The sequence below is a fragment of the Poeciliopsis prolifica genome, unplaced genomic scaffold (assembly GCF_027474105.1).
Source record: "Poeciliopsis prolifica strain line A6 unplaced genomic scaffold, Auburn_PproV2 SCAFFOLD013, whole genome shotgun sequence".
Classification (NCBI taxonomy): domain Eukaryota; kingdom Metazoa; phylum Chordata; class Actinopteri; order Cyprinodontiformes; family Poeciliidae; genus Poeciliopsis; species Poeciliopsis prolifica.
In genome coordinates, this window is record NW_026562388.1 from 5761750 (window position 1) to 5779158 (window position 17409).

A 17409-nucleotide genomic window follows, 5' to 3' on the forward strand; every position below is an offset into this window, starting at 1 on the left:
TGATACGGAAATCCACAGAACACCAGCCTATTACCATCTCGCATGCTGTTTGAGTATAAAATGATTAGCAGTATGTCCACAGGTGTTCTCAATTATCCCGGTTAATTTGTACCTGTATTTGGGTGGAGCAGCTGGTGTTGAAATAATGAGGTGCACCTATATCAAACTTGCTGTGTGTGTGCGAGCATATATACTAGATGTATACAACTAAAGTTACATAGATTCATTGTCCTGCAACCTTAGATCTGTCCCTGTTTCAACACACGTGGATGAAATAAATAGCTAATTCCCGAGCCTCTGCAGAGCTCACTGAGTAGGTAATTGATTCAGGAATGTTGGAGAAGAGCTGTACCTAAAAGGTGGAGAGCAGCACCGATGTTTTCCTTTGAAATATTAGAATAAATCTGCCAAGATAACAGTATTAAAATTGTAAAGTTAAGTTCATCTTTAAGTAAGATTTCCCTGAGTGAGGGGGTGTCCAAAGTCTGGATGATGTTTATTTACTAAGTTGACAGTTTATTTTCTTAGTTATCAAGTAAGTTGAATATAAGATGCTGGGTGAAATATTGAATTTTATTTTTGTAATTCATGTAGTTGATGAATTGAACTTTTTGTAATTTTTCTTACAAAAGGTCTCAAGCTAACTTTTAGCTTCCTGAAAACCTGTATTAACCTTGAATTTTTTTTTTTTTCTGGTTGGTGTTGAACACTGCCGAGCTGGATGCTTTACTCTATGTTTGGAGACAAGTAGATATAAATGCAACATGCAGAAAATGCAATACAAAGAAATGGAAATGCATGACAGAAGAAAAACGCAGCCAAAAGTTGAACTGTCTTGTGATCAGTACAAGCTTTCTCCAGACATTTGAGAGAAAGTTTGTTCTGTAATGAGTAATTGCATAACTTTTGCTGCAATTAAACATTATGCAGCAAAACTTTTTTTTTTTTAATTTGATTTGACATATTCAAATCAAATAAAAAAACATTTTAGTTTTATATTGTTGATAAGATTCTGTATTTTGAAAATGTGCTTATTTCTTTTTTGTGTGTGTGGGTTTTATTTTTTCCTGAGGTGGAAAAACAATTGTGTAACAGACACAATTATTAAATAGTTTTTTTCCTTTGGAAGCCTCAGCAGACTGCATACTTGCTATAACCAGGATGTAGAAAGGCCTTTATTGTGACAGACGGCACTAACCACCTCCGCTGCCCTATTGGACCGTGTTTATTTGCACTTTCACCCTTCAGTCACATTCTCTATAGTGTGGGTCTGTGATGTCTGGCAAATCAGACGAGTTGGCAGTAAGGTCAGTGGTGCACATGTGAGAGTGAAACTCCATCTTGGGAGATCAGAGGTGAGACCACTGTGGCTTTAAAGTGCACAGACTGTAAATAGCAACTGGACCTGGTAGTCAGAGGATCAACAAGGTGTAAATGGAAAGAGTGAGTTTGTTATCTGAGATTGTAGTGACCAAAGCGAGTTTACTTGAAGTTATTTTTGGAAGGATTTGGACCCAGTCTGTGTCTTTTGATTTTTAGCCTGTCTCCACTGAGAGGCTCTCATGGAGATCATCAAGAAAGGGGATAATGGAAAAGAAAACAGTAAGTCTTGGGCTGTGTGTGAATCTGAGCTTGTTTTTAATCTGTAGCATAGTTTTTGTTTCCAGTCTCCATGTGGCCTCTCCTGCAGTCCCCTTGTTTGAACATTAGGCCAGTAGTTTTAAAAAGAAAGCTTACTTTGTTTAAAAAAAATTTTGGAAGTGGACCAAGTGAAAGCTTCAGTGTGCTAAAGCTTTTTTTATTGAGAGAAAAGACCTACTTGTGTTTTCAGAATAGACTTTCTAATATTGTTCCAGCCCCAGGCTCTGCAGGGGAGATGACAAAGGAGGATGTTTCAGAGCCAGCTGAAGGAGATGCTGTCCTGGGCTGCTTCACAAGAAATGCTCCCCACCAGCGGGCAGTTATCCACCAGGTGGCTTCTGCACCCATGCCCAGTGACTGTGGTGAGAATAGACTTAGACTTGACTTTATTGATCCCTTGGGAAGACTCCCTCAGGAAATCTGCTCATGCTCAATACATGATAACTGGATTCGGGTCATTCTGACAAAAGAATGATAAAGTAATGACCTGACAGGTGAAATGGAGAGATGCTTAGTTAAGTCACATCTTAGGATTGGTTTAATAATGAAAACAAATCGGGCTGGGTTAAATTTTAAGAACAAAACAAAGATTGAAATGAGAGGATTGGTGATGCAGGAAAAGCAATAGAAAAGCCACAATAAAACTTCATCTACAAATGGTGTGACATTTATCTCGTAGATTTCAACTGGAAAATAAATGTTAGAACAAAAAGTGTGAAAACCCCTAGCTAAGTTTGCTGAAGCATTCTCCCTTATCCTTAGTGTCATTTGTCTACATTACCTTGGAAATGTTTCCCAAATTGTTTAGATTGTAAGGAAGTCTTTGGTCCACAGTTCTATAAAATTGACTCCACTGATTTTTCAAATTTCCCTCTGGAAATGTATGTCCTGTAAAACATCTGTTTATTTAAGTATGATAGAAACGACATGAAACCTAATCAAGTCATTGATGCTTGCATCATTCATGCTGAACTTCTGGGAAAACATAAAAAAATGTTAGGATGTTAATACTTTTGGAAAGAAATGAACAGACGGTTTATATTCTCAACACACAATTCAGTTATTATTCAGCCAGTTATTCGATAATGCCTCTGGGAGATAACAGAAGGAATCCTTATGTAATGACACAAGGAAACCCTCAAGAACATTTCTACCTATGTGATTGTTTAGTCCTGTTGGTCACTGAACAGGTAACATATAGATTTTATGACTGTAGTGTTGAAAATGAACATTTCTTTGAAATGTAAATCAAATGTCAGGTTTTAAATTGGTTAGATTAAAGGAAAGGTTGTCAATTTGATCTCAGCCACACTGGGGTTGTTAAATTCTCATTTGTCCCAGTACATGTCAACTACTGCATCTGATTCAAGGAGAGTAGTTGTAAAGGATCATAGTTCTCTGATGGAGTTTAATAATCTAATACTAAAACTTAATTTATATCAGGACTAAATATCTTTCTATGGAGTTTTGAATAGCAACAGATTAGTTTTGCCATTATTCCTGTCTTTCTCTTCCTCCAGAGTTTTCCTTCTTTAACCCATCTGAACCGCAGTGCAGAGAAATTCTTCAGGATCCCAACACCACCATACCTGAGCTGTTTGCTGTCCTCAGGCAATGGGTGCCTCAGGTTCAGAAAAACATTGATGTCATTGGCATTGAGGTGACTGATTCTCAGTTGTTGCTTTATTATTGCAATGCAAAATCTAAATGAAAACTTAATAGATCAAAGTAAAACTCTTGTTAGAGCTACAGTGAGGTCTTCGTGGGTTTTCTGAACTGGTTCTCTTAAACCAGAAAAGTATTATTGGCTAATAAGCCTTTCCACACAAATTTTGAAGTTTTGAAATATTTTTGAGGGATGTTTCCTCCTGGATTTCTCATTTCTGCAACCCAATCCTCACATAAGCTGAAAACATTGTATAGATGCATTTCCTCTCCACTCAGCCAGAAACCTTTTTATCAGAAGTTATTGAAAATACCTGCATTGCAATAAATTGTGCAGAGAAATGCTCTTAAGGGTTTAAGTAAGCGATTATTTCTTCTTGCACATGTTCTTCTGACTCTGGAGAAATGAATGCCTTTTTGATGTCCCTGATGTTGTATAAATTTAAAAAGGAGTGCCATTATCAGAGGATCATTTCATTCTTCACTTCACTGTTCCTGAGTTTCACTGTTACTTGACATTCCTACAGTGACATTAGCCTCTTTGAGGCTCATTGCACATCGTGTCTCTGCACAGATCCTGAAGAGAGGTTGTGGTGTGAATGACCGAGATGGATTGACCGATATGAGCCTTCTGCATTACTGTTGTAAGGCTGGGGCTCCTGGAATTGGTTAGTTCTTTTCCACTGCTTCTAAATCTCAATGCACATCTACTGTGACTTTTCTTTCTGTTTTACTGCTGAACAAAAGCTCTCAAGTTTAAGAAATGTTCTTATACTTCAACAAATTCTTAAAAAAAAACCAAAAGAAATTCAACAATACTTTTTCTCCTCAGGCGATGCAGAAACGGCAGCTAGTTTTGCCCGTCAGCTCCTCGCCTTGGGTGCTGATCCCAACCTTCGTTCACGCTGGACTAACATGAGGGCGCTGCATTACGCTGCCTACTTTGACGTTCCCCAACTGGTTGGTGTGGTGCTGCAGGCCTCTCCACCTGGAGGTGAGACCAGGGAACTGCTGCCAAAGAAGAGAGGAGACGAGGGTGGCAACATTTAGTGCAGGGAAGACATTTCTATTTTCAGCACCAACTGCCACAGGGATTAAAACCTCAGCAATTTAATCTTCTTGCTGTGGTAAACATGCTGGGTTGTAAGGTTATTAGCTGTATCCACAGGTGAATGGAGGCAGCATATGGTGATGGTGTTGTATTTAATGCTTGTTGTGGATACAGAGAAATTGTGTTTTTCAGTTTGATTGAATAATCGGTCATCTGAGGTTTTCTACAAGCTATGCAGGGGATAAAGAAAACTTGTACACAAGTTCCCTTTTTAGATTTGACTAGAAGTTTCTATCACACAGAATGCCAATTATAGTGGAAGACTAGTATATCATGTTCCTTTGAAAACAATAATCACTTACTAAAATGACAATAGCATGAGGTAACATCATGCTGTTGGAGGCTTCTGATTAGCTTCTGGTGGAATAGATGGGGCCAATTACAAGACAATCCTGGAAGAAATAAAAAGACGACAATAAAAAGATAGGAAGTGCAAGTAATTACAAGAGATTACTTGACTAGTTTTATAGTGTACTCTGTACAAATACATTCACAATTATGCATTACCTTCTGTTGGTCTATCAGCAAATTCAAATACGATTCTCAGTTTGTGGTTGTAAGAGTTAAAAATATAAAAATATTTAAGGTGTATGAACACTGACAATTTTCCTATTACAGTACAATGGGAGACGCACAGCACTGTGTAGTCTACCCCTGAATTTAAACTTATTCCTCTACCTTTTCTCTGCAGAGGTAGATGCCACTTGCAGTGACTTTGAGTTTGGCACAGCTCTGCACATTGCTGCATCCAACTTGTGCACGTCTGCTGTCAAACGTCTCCTGGAGTTGGGAGCTAATCCAGCTTTCAGGGTATGCTTTTTTTCTTTTCTTTTCTGTATAATCACACACCAACAGACTTGACTTCTGAGTTTATGAATTATTTCAGCACACCATTTCAACTGTTTGGAGTTGAATCTCGGCACTGATCCATTTTCCCTTAATTTAGAAAAAGAATTGATTCTTTTTAATTCTTCATGACAGGTTCAGACATCACGAACGACATCTTCGAATACTTTCCTGATGTACTGTCGCATATTGTGCTAGCTAATCTGAGCTAGAGTGCCAGTGTTATATTTACTAACATGTGTAACTTGCAACTTCTATAAGAATTTAAAATATATTAAAAGTTAAAAGAACCACAAAGTTTGAATTATGCTCTATAAGTAATTAACTTTTAACCAATACAAGGTGTTGGAATAATTTTTAAAGTTCCCTCCATTAAAAATGGAGAAAATTGAATATTTTTCTCTTTATTTATAGTTTTCAGAAATTATAACACACGTCTTTAAAGCTATAAGTAGCTGAATGAATTGATTGATTTAAATAGTTAATAGGTTACAGAACTGATCAAACGTGTTAAAAATTTTTGCATCTGCAGAATCTCAGTTGTATGAATAATTTACACAATTTATGCACTTTTATGGATAAAAAATACTTTTATTTTCTTGCCACAAAAACAGGTGAAATGCATTGTATATGTACCGTGTAAGATGCGACATATACAGTTATCTTGTGCCTTGTTAAACGGGAGGACAACTTTCAGCAATTTTAGAACCATATGGTTTATCAAAAGCTACAGCTATGTTTTCTTTTATTAATGCTTCACACTGAGACTCTGAGAAATAACTGCTTGCTATACAAGCTCAAATGCCTGTAAATAATGGGTCTAGACCAGAGGTGTCAAACTCCAGTCCTCGAGGGCCACTGTCCTGCAGTTTTTCGATGTGCCACAGGTACACAACACAGGAATGAAATGGCTTAATGACCTCCTCCTTGTATAGATAAGTTCTCCAGAGCCTTGCTGATGACGTATCATTCTATTCAGGTGTGGTTCAGCAGAGGCACATCTAAAAGTTGAAGGACACCGGCCCTCGAGGACTGGATGTTGACACCCCGGGTCTAGACTTTAGAAAATGTCAGTACGGAATGGTGAACATTTCCTTCAGAACAGGCTGTAGTAGGAAAACCACAGGCGCATTTATTTTTGTCGGCTTCCTGGGATCCTTGCTGTAATCATCTATGTTATTTATTCCACTCAGTGGTTTTTCTTTTTTTTTTTTTTTTACTTTTGTGCAAAGAAAGGAGGTCTATTCGTCTGCCCTCAGGTACAGCTGTTTTTCTGTGAGAGGTGGGAGGGTCTGCAGTTCTGGAAATATAATTTACATCAATTCCCACCTTAAGAATTATTTTCCAGATTTAGATATAATGCAAACAAATTTTAAATTGGTTCATACAGTTCAATTGTCGTATTTAATATAGTAAATGCATAATTAACTAATAGGTGATAAATATCTTAGTAATTTATTTCAGCTGAAATTTAGCTCATCCAAAGGCAAACTGGGTTAATATATAGTTTGGAAAAGTTTTTAGATTTCTGGGGGGGGATTTTTTTCCAGGTTTGTACAAATACAAGAAATTGCTGAAAATAGTTGTATGTCTGGGCTTTATCTTCTGTCCCATAAACTGTTAAATCCATTGTTTTAATATGAATTTGTCCACCCGGTTTCTGGCTCTAGTTTTTCTAGATTTCACTGGTGTAGAAATATGACATTGTTTTTTTGGGCCCCTCTCTGACCTCTCAGCATTTTGACCTGGTAAGAAATCAACAGCAATCATTGTTGAACTGAATATAAACATCTGTGGTAAATCTATCTGTTGACTCTTTTAGCTCATAAAAAGGCTCACCTGCATGCACTTATGCTGAACATGATTGGACTGACACTGAACATTGTTTTTAAATTAAATGTCATAACATTTTTTAGCAGTACCCCTTCTACAAAAAAGTTAAATAGAAATTGTGTATTCAAACAAATCAACTATCTTGCTGTCATTTGACAACATTACAATACACCACAGATTTTAGAGTATTTTATAGTTTTCCCTGAGGAGATTTCTGCTGTCAGTTGTGTCTTTATTGGTTTTTATGTTGTTTTTGTTGCAGCTTCCACAGGAGGTCACCAAAGCACTACGCACAATTATACAATCATTTTCTTGCTCTGTGGTGCCTCCATAAGTGCTCTCTGTTCATTTTTCAATTTATTTTGGGCTGTGAATGCAAACCTAGGGGCATAGTTGGACTTGAATATTTAGACCAGATCTGGTCTGACTTTTGAATTTAGATATTCAAAGTTAAGTTCTTAAAAGTTGAAACCTTTTTTTCCTGAGACTTGATTTGAAATGTCAGTAAGATTGTTCTCCATGACTGACCCAGGTGTCTCCTGACTTTGCTGCCTCGGTTTTTTCATCATTTATCACAACCACTTTGTTTACTTTGATCCAATTTGTTTAACTTGACATAATTTTTTTTTCTTTTTTTATGGAGATGGATGTTGCTCAATAATGTGGCATTTTAGGACTTGGACTGAAATTCTATTTACAACATATTCACTATTTCATGCTGATGTCTATCTTTTATTTTGTATTATATAACATTTATGTTTTAAAATATTTATTGAATGTTTTTGTCAAAAGGTTGTCTTGTCTGCCCCTGCAAGGTTCTTTAGAGCAGACCTTGAATTAAGGCAGAGGAAAGTTGGGATTAAGAGAGAGAGTAATTGCTGTTGATGCAGATTTTATGAATTGAAAACAGAAAACCATGTTATAAAATTGTATTCATTTCAGTAATTCAGTTGTAAATGTGTAAGTAATGTATTCTTTTTCACACAGTGACATATCTGTTTATCTGACAGTCCTGATGATTCATTTGAAAATAAATGGAATATAGTCTCATTAAAACACAACTTAATATTAAGTAGGGATGAACATAAACATTGATCTACGTTGGTATACTCTTCTATGATTTTGAGCCATCTGGGTAGTGACTGAAAGAAATGGATACAAGCAGCTGAAATGATTTTTGAGTTGGTTTCTCAGCTTCCCTGCATTCCCCTGGTGGAGTTCAGGGTATTGAAGTGACCTTTAACATTTGGGGACAGCCAAAATTATCATCCATTTAGCCCTGTTTAAAAACTCCTTGGTTACAACCTTGGTCAGCAGTCTTAAGGTGCCATTTGATGTAAACATTAATATTCAGGCATTAATAACTTTAAATATTTTGAATATGACACACTAAATTAAAACTCACTTTGGGGTTAAACACAGCAGGTCTGATGCACACTAATAAATGTGATTAATTCAAACTTTGTTCTACCACAGAAAAATCTGCCCATGAACCTGCTTGAACTTTGCAAATAAAACAGTATATTGGCAAGGTTAGAGAAGAAACACATCGGTTAACGTGTCCAACAATTTGAACTCTTTGTTTTTTGGACAATCTCAAATTACATTACCAATGTCACGTCAGACATCAGTAATGTCTGACTTGTTTTCTCAAACACCATCGTCCCAAATTTTGAAATGGTTGCCTACAAGTATCACTTTCCTGACTATCATACATGTTCTAAATAATTTCTGATGGTTGTCACGTAAAGAATTGCTGTTTTGAAATTCAGTTTGCCTATAAATTGTAGTGGATAGAAATGTGAAACTCTTTTCAGTAAATGCCCTCTTTCTGGCTGTAAATAACTCTCCAGCATGCCTGTTGACAAGCCCTGAACATTATAATTTAACTGTTGTAGACACAGTGGGGCTGCTGTGTGGGAGAAAGAGCCATTTGCAGCTTGTCGATGTCAGTGTGGGAAAGAGTTTAAAGAATGTCTTGCTGTGAGGCATTGCTTGGGATTAAATTTGATTATGAACTGTGATTAACACAACTGGATATGTGGAGATGACTTGGTTAGACCTTTTTCCAATAAAGAAACTATTGTATGAGTAAAGGTATTACAGCATTTAATTTCTTTTGCCTCAATGTCTCACCTACCCACACACAAGGCAGATTGTGAGGGGCGGACATTCGCTTAGTGTTTGAACATTAACAAGTGCAAACTATTTGAATAGTTTGCACTTGAATAGTGACTGTGCTGTATAAACCACATAAAATAACCAAATAAAGTGTTCTTGCTGAGGTTTCTCCTCTGTCAGACCTCTACAACAACCTCCCTGTGCACCATTCCTCCTGAAATATAGCTTGCTGACTCAAAGATGTCTATCTTCACTGTCGTAGAGTCACCTGAGTAAACCGTCCCGTTACATTCTGCTGATCAGCTCCTTTGAAATGTACTGAAGGGGATTTCATTCTGGGAGTTGAAATATAATTAAAGAATGTGAGAGAAATAAGTGATCTCTTTCAAAAGGTGCACACAAGTTCTGATGTTCCTCTGTGATGCAGAAGTGATAGTGAGTCTAATATGCAGTAGAAGTTGGTTTTCTCATTAAAGCGCAGAAGGAGAAGTCTTCATAGAAAACTAGATAGAAGTCCTGTATTTTTCTCATTGAGCTTGAAGATTTTCCTTTAAGCTTGGTCTTCTGTAGTGCTGCAGTTGAGTAAAAGTAAAACTCTTGTAGTTGGGCAGTGGGTGGCTTTCGGCCCATGATGGTACAGGACACGTGTCACTGTGAATGACACCCAGCATCTTCATAAGGTCCTTGGCTTTTGTTCTGGGACCGTTTTGTACATTTCATACCAAAACACTTTCATTTCTGGGACAAAAAACCCATCTCCTTCCTCCGGGGTTTGATGGTTAGACTTTCCCATCATGTCTATGCTTGCGTATAATTGTTTGAACAGATGAAAGCAGCTCCTTCAAGCATCTTGAAATTGTTCTCAAGGATGAACCAGAAAATTCTCTTCCTGATATTTTGGCAGATTTCTTTTTACTTCCCCTTTGTGCTGAAAAAAAGTTGTGTGTTCAAGATGTGACTTTAAATACATTCACAGGTGAACCTCTTATTAGCTCAACTGTCTCAGTTAACCTATCAGAAATGTCCAAAGCCTTGACATCATAATTTGCTCTTTGTGGGCCATTTCCTCCTTCGGCCTTTCTTACCTTTGCGGTTTAGTTAGTTATTATCTGAAAATGCAATGTGCATTGAGACTATACTGACCGTACGCTGAGGTTTGCCTGTCTGGGAGTTTTATTTTTGATTTTTTTTTAACCTGATTTGAAAGCGTTTTGATAGTTTTAAAATTAAGGTAATTCTCCATAATTTATTTCTCATGGTCCCCTGCAGGACAATTATTTCTTTTGAAACAATATACACCTGCTCAAGGCAGTTTGTTTTGGGTTTAATCTGCAGTCATAATATTTCATATTATTCAACTGGCACATATTAGGATCAGAACCACAGTTAAGAAATTGTAGCTTAAAATCGTTATAAATTTAAATATTAAATAAATAAATAGAGCATTTTAGCGATTCATACAATTGAGCTGAATTAACTGGAGAAATGAACTTATTTGCTACGATCCAAGTGCATTGACACAATTGTTCTTATTATATTACATATAATATTATATTCCAAGTAGTGGCCATTTTTTCTTTGAAAATGGTAAACAATCTGTTCTTTGTGGTGCTTTTTTTATCGGATCAAAATAGACCCAAACATAAACATGAAAGAATGTATAAATCTTCTATACCTGCTTAATATTTGGAGAGTTGTGGAATAGCAGGTTGTTTTATTTTACCAATTGCCTTTTACAGTTTTATTTTCTTTTTTAAATAAGTGAAATCCAGTTCTTAAATAAGTCGTCCCTCTTTTTCTAGAATGACAAAGGACAGTGTCCAGCAGATGTTGTACCTGATCCACTGGACATGCCCTTGGAGATGGCAGATGCTGCCGCCATGGCCAAAGAGCTCCGGACTCTGCTGAGGCAGGCTTTACCAAGACCCAGCTCCCCGTCACCCCTCACATTACAAGGCCAGGTCATCCCTGCTGTCTCTGATAAGGCCAGGATGCAGCTCGCATCCATGGGAATCCGACTTGGGGATCGCGTGGTGATTGCTGGACAGAAGGTTTGTTTTTATGGTGCTGACGAAGGAAAAGAGACAATCTGTTTTTTTTTTTTCTCTAATGGAGAAGTCTTGCTTAGAGGTCAGTCATGCGGTACTGGATCAAATAGACCTCTAATATATTTGTTTGTCATAATCTCATTACTGTACTAGATTAAGTTTCTAATTAGGAATCAGTGTTTGCAAAAAACAAGAAACTTTTTTTTAAATAAGCCGTTTCCCAGCAGCAGCGAGTCACAATCTGGTATTTTTTAGCCTAATATAGGAGTATCTTATTTAATTTACTATTTAGCAAGCCTCGGTGTGATGCCAGTGAGGATGGAACCGAATCTCAGATCGATGTGACTATTTAGTATTTTTTTATAGATCATCTTAAATGCATTTCACAGGCTGCACACATCCGTTTCAGACTGCATCTGTGAGTGAAAGGCCTGTACTCATTATGCATCTCCTTTGCCTGTGAGTCATCTTCTTTTACACCTTTCTTTGATCTGCACCACCAACGGTGTTGACTAGACTGTGACTGTTGTTCATACTTCTCACTAGAGCTCATTACACATGTTTATTGCCTCAAAGTGGCACACTTGTTATCAGCACAAACCAGCACTCCAATGAGCATTAATGCAAAGTCTCTTGACAAGTCACAGTATAATTACAGGTTACGTTTCAGGAATATCCTCACTAGCAGGCAATTTATGCTCTTCGCTGTCAAATTGTTGCAGTGTCACAACAGTAAACTACATTTTTTTTGTATTTATTTGAGGTACAGCATGTATCAGAAAATGTCTTTGTCATAAAATGTTTTTATACCTAAAGAAAATGTTCAGTCTTGGTGATCAAGTATAATCGGCATGATGCTTGAACCATGTATAATCCTTTTGACATAAAGCTCTAAGAAAGCAGAGAAGGCTCACCTCTCTGGGAAGAAAATGTGTTTTAATTTGAGGTTCAGATCACAAGTACCACCTCACTCATTTTGAATGGGTTAACATTTATGATTGTGCCATGATGTGTGGTTAATTCTGTTTGGTTGAATCAAATACCTGACTCTTGCTTTGGTATATTTCCATAACTTTATCAGTCATCTTTATATTGATGTTTTTTGATAAATTTTGCATTTACAGTTGTTTGAAGCTCTTACTGCTTTTTTCTAACCCCCTCCTTTTCTGTTGTAGAGTTATGAAAGTAATTTTTGTGCGGGTGTGTGTAGGCAAAAAATAAATCATTTTCCCAAAAAAAATTTTTTTCACTAATAACTTGAGGGGTCCAGCATCTATTATTTTCCCACCAGTCATAGAGAGAGAATGCAGCAGAAAATGTGCCTGCCAACATAAGAATTAAATGAACAGCAATTTTGGATTAACCAAATCTCAGAACAGGGAGTCTATGGACCTTGATGAAGACCCAAAATCCAATTCTAGATTTTGCACAAGTTGGAAGTATTTTGGCAGCCATTTCTAAAACTCTTAAGATTCAACACCAGATCATTGTTCTTTTATTTAATTTTTTTAAGCAGGAGGACTCCTGAATTCTTCAAGGTACCCTCAGAGGAACAGCTCGATGGTTGAAACTTGAACACAATTGGGTGTTCTAGCGACATAATGATCGGAAACAAACATTAAATTTATGTTAAAATGAATAAATCCGGCTAATGTTAGACTAGTGATTTTTTTCCAACACTTTGTAGTAACGGGAATGCCAGGGATCTAGTCACCTTAAATTATTTCTGCCAATTCCTCCAAGAAGACTGGTCAACTATTCAGATTCACATTGTTGGTGACTACTAAGAGCAACTTGAGACATGTTTCACTAAATATTAGTGGAGGTGTTTGTACATCTCTGTGGATTAGAGTAAAAACTGTGTATTCAAATTGTGATCACATTTCTTGTTTTTTTTAAAAAGTTGAATATTCCACCCTGGGAAAAAGTGGTCCAAATAAATATTTAAAGCTTTTAATTAATAAAATTCTGACCGCATCTGCACCCCCTTGGACTTGCAAAAAAGTTTCCGATCCAACTTATGAAACTTATGAGTCTCAAGGCTTTATGCATTTTTTACGTCTGCTTTGGAATAGACCTTTATTTTACAAGTGTGTGAAATATTGTTTTGAGCATCTAGAAAGTCCAATTTTTGTTTCTACATTCAGAGCACACTGTTGCACAAATCCATTAATGCTGAAAAGCATGAACTTAGTACTTAAAGCTCTGTTTCTATAAACTTGCAGCTTTTCTATTACCCTCACAACACAGAAGAGAAAATTTGATGCAGTGATGTTAGGGACTGGGTTTTTAAATGTTTTTTTTCTCTCTGCACAACTTTGAAAAACTGAATCACCACCAGATCCCAGAAACTGAATTTATAACACAAAGGACTGCTTCTTCTACTCTGTGCTCAGAAGTTTATTCAATTTAAATGAGACCTTAAAAATTTTCATTTGTATTGAAGCAATAGAAAGCATAATCTAAGGATCCAAGTTAATCAGATTTCAGTGATTCATAGGAAAAGTTACATTTTGCAAGAACTTGCAAATATCATATTTGGTGAGGTTGTTGGATTAAGAATGTTGGAGGTTGTTAGATTTGTCAGCTGTGGCGTTTAACTGGAATATTTTCAAATTTACTATTCAAATCAACATAGCATTGCAAATAAGGTACAAAAATATCTTCACTAAATCAAAATATTCAATCTCATTAAATAAAGTTTGTGCTGTAATCTAATTGCTTCACAGGGAGAACATTTTTTGATTTTTAATTAGATTTTTGATTGTCCTATGATTCAAATATATGTCCCAAGCTTATCCCCCACACATCAGGCTACTCTGACTGCAGAATGACTGTATTTCACCCCTTAGGTGGCAGTGTTCGTCTTTGTTTATGTGCAACTTAGCTGTAGGTTTATTCTCCACATTATATCTTTCATAATCTCATCAAGGGGCTCACATATTTATATTCTATTTTTTAGTTTTGATCCTCTGTAATACAATACTGCAATGTTTCGTATTTGTTTGATATTTATTTTGTGTTAGCAGGTTGGGACGTTAAGGTTCTGCGGCAGCACAGAGTTCTCTGGAGGCCTGTGGGCCGGAGTGGAGCTAGATAAACCAGAGGGGAAGAATGATGGCTGCGTAGCAGGGGTTCAGTATTTCACCTGTCGACTCAAACATGGTGGGCCATGTCATGCTGCAATGCTTAATGATCAAACACATTGCCTCATCCACTCTTTAATCTGAGTCATGACTCTTTGTTTTGTTCCATGCTTTTTTTCATAGGAATTTTTGCTCCCTTGTCCAAGATAAGTAGACCCTTGGAAAAACATAAATCGAGCTCTACAAAGCCTCCTCTGCGCCCTCCTCGTCGCATTGACGTGTCCCGCGTTACGTCCAAGATTAACACAGGTAAAAAAAAACAAAAAAACAAAAAAGAGCTGCTCTTGAAGTGCATTTGTAATTCAGATTCACTTGAATCGGAAACATTTATGAACCGGGTTTTGTTGTGGCAGCACTGTCTGGTTGAACAATGATTTCCCTGGTTCTGCTCATAGGATTAAGCTGTGTTCTGGCTCTGTCAGGTTCACTGAACATTGTAACAAGGTGAAGCATGAAAGCTTTTAGGAAAATATGCTTCCCTGAGGAGGTCTGCCACTATGTACAGTAATAAAAAGGCATGTCATAACCTCAACCACAGAGACGGAGAGCTTGAGAAGCCAACTGGCCCAAAGGAATGAAGAATTCCTAACTGTGGATGAAAAAATCTTGTCAAAAGGGGACAGATGATTTTTCATGTCGGAGGATTTCTTGTACCATTCACTGGAGACGGCCATGGATACATTGTTGGAGAAAAACGGCCACGGCTTTAGGGTAACAAGAATGCGCCCCTAAATGGCTTTCTTGCATTGTAATGCTTATCAAGAAAATACTGGTTATAAGCTCATTTTCATCTCACAAATGTTAAAAGATGTTGCTTGTAGCATGATATGGCTGTTGTAAACTTAGATGTTGGTAAACCAGAAGGATTTAATGATGCATGATCATATTAATAATTGAACTATCAATGATCCAATTACATCAACCTGTTTAAACATGCATGTTTAAACAGGAATATTATGTGAAAGACCTTTTTGAGCTTCACATCATCTATATTATTATTCACTTATCAAAAATACACATGCTTTGATTTTTTTTCATGCTTGTTAGAGAAATTGTTGAATCTCCACTGGCAGCCATTCAGGGATGCTTAAACACTTGCTCTCACAAATAGCCTCCTATTTCTAGGAGGCAATTTGTGCTATATAGATACATTTTATTGTATGTCTTGTCAGTTTTCATTCTAGCATTTTGAGGTGTTTTGGCCCCCTGCAGGGTAACTAAAGCAGGACCAAAGCCATGTCCTAATAAACGGTTTAGTCTCATATAGATGTAATTTTTATGCTTGTTTTTTTCTCCATTGAACAAAATCCTATTTTATTTTGCCTATCCTGAATGAACTATGTTACTGCATCCAAGATTTATTGCATCATAGCTTTTTATATTAATCTTCCTTGAAAGTGGGTTCTGAACCACTGCCAAAGGACAATGCATACATTAGACCCTGCTCTCTCAGTCCTTGAACGCTCGTTTTCACCAACTTCTGACAAATGACTTCCTTTGTTAATTTCCTTCAGAAACCTTGTCTTATGTTTTCGTTATTCCTGCCACTTCTCAGGTTTACAGCTGTATTGTGGTGTTGTAATTGTCAGGGTTCTGAAGACCGATTGATCGGGATGTGACTGGAATACCGGACCTTAGAGAGGCCTGTGCTGTTCGGTGATTGATAGTCCAATTAAGCTGAGTTTAATAACTAGGGCATAGACAGGCTGAGTAGCCTGGCAGCTATTAATCACAAGGTGTGTGAGTGAGTGTTTACGAACAGCGTACAATGCATCTGAGGGCAAACGTGTCTGCACTGTTGTTCAACCTGAACTAGGCTAATTTATGACTGCTCACTTCTCAGGCCTTTGTCAGCCCAACTTTCAGAGACACCTGCATTTTACTGGCCCGTTGGATCACTGCTGGAGAGGGCTTGCTCCTGTTTATCGATCAGATTGGTTCACTCATTGTGCAACTGTCTGTTCTCTAACCAAGTCAGACCAAAGAGGGAGAATGCCAGCCTGGTCCCAATTAGGGCCAGCCTTAGAGTGCAGAGGGTAAATACGTGGCATCACAAAGGAGCTCTGCTTAGATTTGTAAAGCCTCCCTTTGCCACCTGAAGTGAACATCAGGGCATGAATGGGGATGGATGGCACCTGCAGGGCTCTGCAAGCAAAGGTCAACTGACAACAAATGTTTGCTATTCTAAGTTTGAATGCAGTCAAGTGTTGGAAAACATTTGACTGGACTAAAAAACATTAAAACAAATACAGTACCTGTCTGATTTTCGTATTTTCTTTTAAATAACACTTGAGAATGTGTCGCCTGAATCCTCATTAGGGATGTTCTTCTCTCTACAATTGCTTCAGATATTTGCTCGATAATGTCCAATTAAAAATGTTTTGTGATTTAAATGGTAGTTAATTTACTGCTACAAGTGAGGTAACACTGAAGTTGCAAAGTTTTATGATTTATAAGCTATTTTCTGCCTCGAGAGAGAATACTGTTAGTAATGTGCCATGTGATATTTTTTTTAAATGCTTTGTTTGCTGCCATTTCAGATTTGGCTTGGATTTAATTGCTTGTCATGGCATATTTAAATTACTTTGGAAAAAAAATTGTTTGCTTGTTTTGCTATTTACATAAGTCCTCCTGTTTCAAGGATGTTTTCTTTTCCTTCTGGAGTGATACACTTTTTACAGTTCACAGTTCAAGTTAGAACTTTCTATCTCAGTCGTGTGTACTTGGGCGAGACACTTGACCCGCCTTACCTGCTGGTCATAGGGCCTGGTGTTGCTGGTGCGTAGCAACCTCACCCCAGGGCAGCTGTGGCTGCAGTGTATCTAACCACCATGAATGAATGAATGACCTCTAGACTAGATAAAGTTTACTGAAGAGTAGCGCTCCTTCAAAATATTATTACTCAAGTTAAAGTAAAGTACCTTGCAAAAGTAAACTACTCCCAGTAGTAAATATGAATCAGAAGGTCACTCAAGTAAATTAAATTGGTTACTACCCA

The 17409-nt window shown here is 37.2% G+C and overlaps 1 protein-coding gene across 6 annotated transcripts in view; it reads left to right on the top strand.

Annotated features, from left to right (window-relative positions):
- LOC129365157 (CAP-Gly domain-containing linker protein 4-like) overlaps positions 1–17409 on the top strand; it is a 28904-nt gene that overhangs the window by 603 nt on the left and 10892 nt on the right. For 2 of the 6 annotated variants that reach the window (XM_055038128.1, XM_055038132.1), the window contains exons 1-9: positions 1079–1602; positions 1857–2003; positions 3162–3301; positions 3881–3974; positions 4139–4300; positions 5109–5227; positions 11020–11268; positions 14292–14430; positions 14535–14660. In XM_055038128.1, the coding sequence (XP_054894103.1) occupies positions 1563–1602; positions 1857–2003; positions 3162–3301; positions 3881–3974; positions 4139–4300; positions 5109–5227; positions 11020–11268; positions 14292–14430; positions 14535–14660 (1216 nt within the window). In that variant the 5' untranslated portion in view covers positions 1079–1562. Of the gene's footprint in view, positions 1–1078; positions 1603–1856; positions 2004–3161; positions 3302–3880; positions 3975–4138; positions 4301–5108; positions 5228–11019; positions 11269–14291; positions 14431–14534; positions 14661–17409 lie in introns of those variants that run through there. The other 4 variants (XM_055038130.1, XM_055038133.1, XM_055038129.1 and 1 more) reach the window with 3 other exon arrangements.